The sequence below is a fragment of the Octodon degus genome, unplaced genomic scaffold (assembly GCF_000260255.1).
Source record: "Octodon degus isolate 3935 unplaced genomic scaffold, OctDeg1.0 scaffold00076, whole genome shotgun sequence".
Lineage (NCBI taxonomy): Eukaryota > Metazoa > Chordata > Mammalia > Rodentia > Octodontidae > Octodon > Octodon degus.
This window is the reverse complement of record NW_004524652.1, coordinates 414,283-422,265: the sequence shown is the minus strand read 5'-3', so window position 1 is coordinate 422,265 and position 7,983 is coordinate 414,283. Positions and strand designations below refer to the sequence as shown.

The following is a 7,983-nucleotide window of genomic DNA, read 5'->3' as shown; positions in this document are numbered from 1 at the left end:
GAACCGTGGTCCCTGTGCTTTGCCAAGCTTGTTCCAAATAGGTGCTTTAGACCACTGAGCCATCTCGCCAGCCCTAGAAAAATATTTTTAATTCATTTACTTTTAGTATTAATTGAACTTAATTTAAAAGCATTTATCAAAAGTCCTGGGGTTCCATCCCAGTACCAAACAAGAACAAAAAAGGGATATATGTCTGTTGAGATGGTTACCAGCAATGTTTTGAGCTTGTGGAAATCTAGTCACATAGTATGTTTTTTAGAGAGGAAAGAGCTCAGGTCAGGGAACTCTGGGGGCTGAGATTCTTGGGCAGAACATGCAAGGTGGTGCTAGGTGGGCTGGGCACCAGTCATGGAAGCAGAATCAGATGGCCCACAGAGGTCTGCATGACTCCAGATGGACACTGAAAAGGCATCTAGGTGCTGAGGAAATTGTGAAAGTGTATGTTCAGATGTTCAGAAGTGACATTTAGCACACAAGAGAAGATTCCTGTGAGACTGTGAGATGGGACTGCGCCTCAGCAGATTTGCACACTTTAGGGTATTCAGACATGACAGTCCTGTGCAAAACACACACAAACATTCTTTGCAGAGTCCTGAATGAAAGAAGGCTGCATAGCTAAGAGTCCCTGAGTGCCTATAAAGCTACCCCTGCTCAGAGCTGCTGGGAGCTCTGCCTTGAGGTGTTGGATCCCAGGTCCCCTCCAGAATTGAATAAGGCAGGTGTGAGGTGGGGCCAGGCTTAAACCCACTCACCCTAGGTGATGTAGGGATGGAGAGAGCAATAGTCACCACCACCCCCACAAACAGGTGGATAAAGAATATCAAAAAGAATGGCAGAGACAGATTGGCAACACACTTTAATAGTGCCCACTGCTTCCAGCAAAGTTTTAGCAACGCACACTTCTTATCAGAATCTGCAACAGTGAAAACATGCATAATGACAGGCAGAGTTCCAATAAATGCTTCTGCTTTTAGGAGCCACTAACTGCTACAGTGAGTTAGTCCTCATGTAGGAAAGGTTTGGGAACCCTTCTAGTAACCATTATGTTTACCGAGCAAACTGGATAGCAAGGTGTAAATATTCCCATTTTAGTTCCCCCATCATCTGCTTCCTGGGGCTGCATGAGGGCTCCCCCACAGTGCTACCCATGCACGGAGTGGCAGGAAGTGGCTACCAGCCTGCCAGGCATTCCCGCAATGGCCCCTGTGCAACCTGTGGGTGGATGCAATGTGGAGTATCTACTGCACAAGGCACACTTAGCCTAAAAATATAACTGCCAACTAGTCCAGTATCTTCAGAAGCTTAGCAACTTTACGGACAAAAGGGAAAAGTTTAGACACATACAAATTTCTTCTCTTTTTTTTGAGGAATGGGAGATTAAACTCAGACCTTACACTTGCCAGGGAAGCACATATTCCACTGAGCCATCTCCTTGGCCCCCAAATTTCTTAAAAAAAAAAAAAAAAAAAAAAATCACACCTCCTATATTTCAGGAGGTTAAGGCCACAAAAAATGGTGGTAAGGAGATTTTCACTTAGATTATAGAGGACCCTTGCTCACTGGTCCTCCTCCTACCAAAGCTGGTGCAGTAGAAGTACAGGGAAAAGAATGAGGCTGAAGCCAAGCTCTGTGATTTATTTTCTTTTCTAGACTCTGTAAAAACCTGTGGGTTATTAATAGTAGCATTTAGCTGAAAACTTTGCACCTAGCTTTTTTAAAAATCCAAAATAAAGGGTGGATGAAGACAAGAGGAGCTGGCAGGCACAGTGCCAAGACGGTGGGGCAGAGTGCCCTAGCCCAGGCCCCTCCCCTCAGCACCTCTTGTTTGGGCCCACAGCAGTGAGCACAGCTCGGTGGGGGCAAAGCTGTAACCTGCGCTTTTGCCTAGTCTAAAGCAGTAAGAAGCTACATTTCATCCTGCTTCAAACTCTGGCAGAAAAGAATTCTCTGTGCAAACATATACTTGGACAAGGTGTACAACCACGTGAGCTGTACAGCATACTCCAAAATATGCAATATAACTACTAAAATGAAGCCCCCCAATGAAATATGAAAACCTTTACCAAAAATAGTTTATTGCACAAAATTTAGGAATTCCCAAGCACATTTATATTCATAAAAAATCAACATGCTTCTTAAAGATACAAACTGTTCCACATGGTGACACCCTTTCCCAGAACTTCCCCAATCCAACCGATCTATTTTGTGAGGAATTTTTTAATAGAAATGAGTAACTCAAAACCACTGAATTTTTGAGACACTTCAAAAACAGCCCTCAAGCATCCTATCCCCAAAGTCATAGACTGAAACAGATTAAGACTCATACCTCAGAGTTACATCAGGAGTCTTTGGAAGGAATGTCCCACGACAGTTCCCTTTCAAATACGCAGGGCTCTTTCACTCCCAGAATCTTTACACACAACGCTTAGATTGTTAAGAAAAAAATCATGGAAATAGGAATAATATATGTCACGGTTATTCTATAGATGCATGGCTTTTGCAGTAACCCTATTCCAAGGAAAGGAAGGTTATTTTATTTATTTTTTGGTGGAACCGGGGATTGAACTCAGGCCCTTACGTTTGCCTGGGAAGCACTTATTCCACTGAGCCATCTCCCCGGCCCCTAGGAAGTTTAAACTGAGAATTTTTTTTTTTTTTTTTTTTTTTTGGCAGAACCAGGGATTGAACTCAGACCCTTGCGCTTGCCAGGGAAGCGCTTATTCTACTGAGCCATCTCCCCGGCCCCGAGAAAGTTTTAATACAAGCTTCCTCATGTGTCTATACTGTCTTCTTAGGAGGTCAATCCTGTCCTTTGGAACCAGGCCTGAGTACAGTTTCATATTCTTTTGAAAACACTGTCTGTTACTTCTTCCAAGGAGTAGAACAAAGGTGTATAAATCTGTGAGATCTGTGGCATTGACCTGACATATACCATGAAAACAAACAAACAACTTGATGGAAACCACATTGAAATAATTTTCTCCTGAAGAGGAGAAAAACAAGTAATGACATCGTAAGTGTCCAAGCCAATACTCCCTGAAATGGGTGATGACAGGGTATGCGCAAGTCACGTGCACACACAGTGCAGTGGAAAGCTGTCTCACACAGTGCTGCTCCAGGCCTGACTGGCCTCCCACAGTGAATCCCCAAACTCCTGCTTCTGCCCACAAGCACAGCCACGGAAGTCATGGAAGAATCTAGCTCTGGGGGCAGAGGTGCATACAGTCCCCTAGAGATAAAAATCAAAAGCGGGTCATTTATAAACCTAAGCTCTCTTTAAGGTGACTTTGCAGAGTTGACTGGAAGTGCCAGCTTGGGCACAGGGCCTCAGGGTCAGCACTGCAGGCGTGTGCAAAACCAACACACACAGCCAGCCAGGGGATGGGACCAGAAGAGCCAGGCTCTTCCAATCAGGTGGGCTGGGCAATGGCTTGGCACAGGCTGGGGGGTGGAGGGGTGCAGAACAGAGGGGCTGCTCTTCCTGAAGGGAGGAGTCAGGGTAGCCTGCTCTTCGTCAGAGGAAAGCACAGAGGTCTTGAGAAGGCAGCTCTGCCAAAGAATGTGCCCAAGGGTTACTTCCTGGTATAGGACTCAAAAGATAACATAACCAAAATAAATAAGAAAGCAAATTATCATTTCTCTTTTCTAATGGTACAAGAACAATTTAGTCAAAAACAATGTCCAACTTAGATAAAGAGTAGGATATATTTATAATGAAGTTTTCAAGTGTTATTTCAAGATTAACCCTGTACAAATGGTATATACATTTAAGAAATTACAATACTTGCTAGGGAATTTTTTTAAAAACACCAAACATTTTTGTGGTTAATGCTACTTTAACCATATCAATTAACCTTCTAACAATATATTACAAAGAGCACAAACAGCTTAAAAACGCCTGTTTTCTCCACAAACCAGATATAAGCAATCTACTAACAGCACACTGGGACTGATCAGTAACTCTAGCACTTCATTTCATAGGGTATTGGACCTCCCTCCCTCTTCCTTCTAACTTGCAATAGTAAGTATTACTTTAGATTTTCCTAGTAAATCAGGGATGGGGGAGTAGGGATTTAAAGACCTCATCTCTCCTAGCGGAGTCTGCAGCATTAGGACCTCAGATGGGAAACACATCCCAGGAAGACCGCCACAGGTGGTGCCAATCCTAAACAAGGCCTCAGACTTCGAGCCTCTGTTCTGAGGAGACGGCAGTAACCTCGCCCTGAGGCCTGGCAAGCATCTTCCAGACACCACGGCTGACTCCACATGACACTGGCATGCACATCACAGGCCTTGGGGAACTCCATGACAGAAGGCCTACCGCCTACACGAGGGTCAGGTCCCCTCTCCCTCGCTTCCTCCCATACCCTGTGCTCCCCATATGACAGGTCAGTGCGGGGACCTTGGCAGCCTTGCTTTACCTACTCAGTAGTTAGTTAGCCAAGGTGGACCATGCTGGGCCAGCAGTCCAACAGGCCAGTGTTGTGAACTGATGAAGAGACTGGGCAGGAAGGAAGAATGCCCAGAAAAAAAAAAGTGAAAATAAAACAACAAAGGATGATTTCTTTTCGAGACAGGGCCTCTAAGTAGTTTGGGCTGGCCTAGACTATGTCGCCCAGGTTGGCCTCAAACTTGAGGCGATTCTCCTGCTTCAGCCTTACAAGTGCTGAGATTACAGGTATGTGTCACCACACCCAGCTCAAAGAATCTATTCTGTGCAAGAATTTTTGGCTTTAGAAGGTACAGTAAATAAAAATATACTTCTTAAAATACAGTTTTTTAATGGACAACCCTAAATCCTACATGTACATTGTTTCCCAACAGCAAATTTTCAAACGGCAATCAATAAAAGGATAATCAGGTCTTTCTTAAATAATATATGCATATGCTTTTACAAGATTATGACTTTCAGGGCTTATACACACATCCTATGGTGGGATGGCTATTGAAAAAAAAAAAAAGAACTAGAAAGCCAAAAGTGCAACAGGAAAGTAAATAAAGCTCTTGTTAGGCGGGATGGAGAAGAGCTATGCAGGTGCCTGGCGCTGCTGCCCTGACATCCCCGCCCGAAAGTGTCCGCCAGCAATGGGCTGGGGTGTGAACATCCGCCACGCTCAGTGACATCTTCTCCTGCACAAAGTTTGTGAGATGGACACCAAGAAATTCCCTCCCGAGCTCTAAACTTAAGGGGCTAAGATTTGGTCATTTCATGGGAAAAGCTAGCTGTGGTTTCCAATGGCTATTTCTCTAATCCTTGGCTCTTATTCTGTTAGTTTACTCCCTGTTAAAGACAAAAGCAAAACTTAAAATTTTGTCTCTCAGGAAAATGCAGAGCACACAGCTCAATGGTGTGGGTGGTCACTGCTGCAGGCCTTCTCTGGGTGCTCTGCCACAACCCTGCTGCTGGGTATCTCCTCGCAGGTGGATGTGCTCTCCTGGGGGGGATTCCACCTGGGTCCAGGAAGACAACGACTCATGCACAGTGATGGTGTGTTCCTCCATCTGCCGCTGCAGGCTGTCCATCTCCTGCCTGGGGAGAAGGAGAAGGCAAAGGAATGGAAGTCACACAAGGGCCAGACATAAGCCACTGTCCACAACCTCCTCTGACAAGCTTGAGCTGATAGCACCTGGCTCTCTAGTATAGGTGGTGCCTCTGAGACGCAGAACCAGCCAAGGTTAGAGTTCTCAGACCTCCTTCTATCCTTTGTGCTTCTGCTTCAGATAGACACCTAAAACTATGCAAATGACTCGATGCCTGGTGACACCAAGTCACTGTGAGACAGTGGCTACCTGAGGACAGTGTTACACATGATAGCCACTCTCAAGGTCACTTGTTCCTGGTGTTCCACATGACCACAGCACTGGCCTTTCCTGTCTGATATCTGATGGGTGCAGAGTATCAGGGCTCTGCTTTCTGAGGGAACATCAAGGCAATTCACTCCCAGCAACCTCTACCTCATGACATGGAGTAGAGGCCCAACCCACAAGAAGCTCCCACTTTCCAACTATCTGCTCTAGTGCTGTTGGGAGCTGCTAAAGCTAAAATTGATCATATGTGGGAGGGTAGGATGAGACCTCATTACCTAAAGCAGTCAAGCTTAGTCTTTTTTTTTTTTACATTTATTTATTTATGTGTGTGTGTGTGTGTGGCCAGCTCAGCCCATCTGGGGGCGGGGCTGGCTGGCATGTGGTGCTGGGGGATCGAACCGCAGTCCCTCTGCTTTGCCAAGCTTGTTCCAAGCAGGTGCTTCAGACCACTGAGCCATCTCACCAGCCCCCAAGCTTAGTCTTTAAAAAAAAAAAAATATCCTGCCTGGACACAGTGGGCAACCTATGTCTTGCAACTCTGTAAAGGTATAAATGAAGGCCCTCACTCTTGTTGGGGGGTCACTTCACCAAGCAGGCAGATGAGCCACCACCTAACCCAGCTCTTGTCTTCTCAATCTTTCCTCCTTCCTGCCACCATTTATCCTCAGGTACAATGGATTGCGCTGAGACCAGCAGATCCCAACATTTGGTGTCTGAACAGGGACCCGATATGAGATAAATATACACAACAAAACACTTCCAAAGAGTACGCACAGGGAGGGAGGTGAACTGGCTAGAGCCAAATTCAGCACAGGCGTACACTAATGCTGGCACGCGAGGCGTAAAGCTTAGAGACAGAGGCTCATTAAAGCCAAAGAGGGCTCACTACGGCCAGAGAGATAAAAAAGTATGAAACAAGTTAAAAAAAAGCCAAAAACCAGGATTTGATCCCAGGCACAACTTGCTGTGCCAGCCACACCCCCAGGCATACTGAGCTACCAGGTGTGGTGGTGCACACCTGTAATCCCAGCACTGGGAAGGCTGAAAACAGGAGGATCGCTATGAGTCTAAGCTGTATAGTGAGACCCTGTACCAAATGCACTAAAAAAAAAAAAAAAAAAAATTTAGACTGAGTTAAAATGAGACAGTTTCAAAAACCATGGATGTTTGTAGATCTATGCAAAAATGTTTATTTTCTTGGTTCCTATACTAACATTACTAAGACCACCATGAGGACTTAAGAGTAAAATACTGTTTTAAAATCAAGTCCCCAAATGGGACAAAGAGAGTAAAAGAAAGATATAACAGGTAAGAGTTTAAACCCTCTAGCTTTGTTCAATTAGACAAAAAAAAAGTTCTTTTAAATTACAAACAGCCAGGGAGATGGCTCAGTGGAGTAAGTGCTTCCCTGGTAAGTGCAAGGGACTGAGTTTAATCCCTGGTTCCGAAAAAAACCCAAAAACAAAACAAAACAAAAAAAAAACAACAAACAGTTGGTTCCAAGCAACATGGCATGCCAGGGAAAGGAGCACAAACTGGGGTCAGGGAGGGCCCTGTGCTTGGGTCCTGGGCCAACCCATCCAAGATTTCCCAGCCCCTTACACGTCTGTGCGCCAGGTCCAGTCACAGAGGTTGACAAGAGCTGCCAACTACAGTCCTATATGCTTGGTTCTAAGTAACACGGTCATGACTATGACATGCTATGGCCTTGGCTATACACGTTGCTAACATAAAAAATTTGTTAGGCTCAAGACAGTGCCAGTCTCAACAAGAAACATCCAGAGGTCAGAGCCAAAAAACAGCTGACACACCCTGTGGCTGCTGTGCCTCTGCACACAGAGGCCATGGCTACAGAGCCACAGTCTTTTTTTTTTTTTTTTCAGAGCCACAGTCATTTTAAGCTTAAAAAAGAGATGTGGGCCAAAGAAAACCCATTCCAGGTGCTAAGACAATTACGCTACTGTTAGCAGCTTGCCCATCCCTGAGGCCATCAAATAAAGACAACCAAAAACGAAGTCTCAGTACAAAATAGTCTCCAGGGGCTGGAGAGATGGCTCAGTGGTCTAAAGCACCTACTTAGAACAAGTTCAGCGAAGCACAGGGACCACGGTTCAATCCCCCAGCACCACATGCCAGCCAGCCCGCCCCCTGGTGGGCTGAGCTGGCCACACACAC

At 45.4% G+C, this 7,983-nt stretch overlaps 1 protein-coding gene across 5 annotated transcripts in view; it reads right to left on the bottom strand.

Annotated features, from left to right (window-relative positions):
- Positions 1–2,674: 2,674 nt before the first annotated feature.
- Positions 2,675–7,983, bottom strand: part of Golga3 (golgin A3) — a 55,427-nt gene continuing 50,118 nt past the window's right edge. For all 5 annotated transcript variants that reach the window (XM_023720496.1, XM_023720498.1, XM_023720495.1 and 2 more), the window contains exon 24: positions 2,675–5,530. In XM_023720496.1, the coding sequence (XP_023576264.1) occupies positions 5,359–5,530 (172 nt within the window). In that variant the 3' untranslated portion in view covers positions 2,675–5,358. The remainder of the gene's footprint in view (positions 5,531–7,983) is intronic.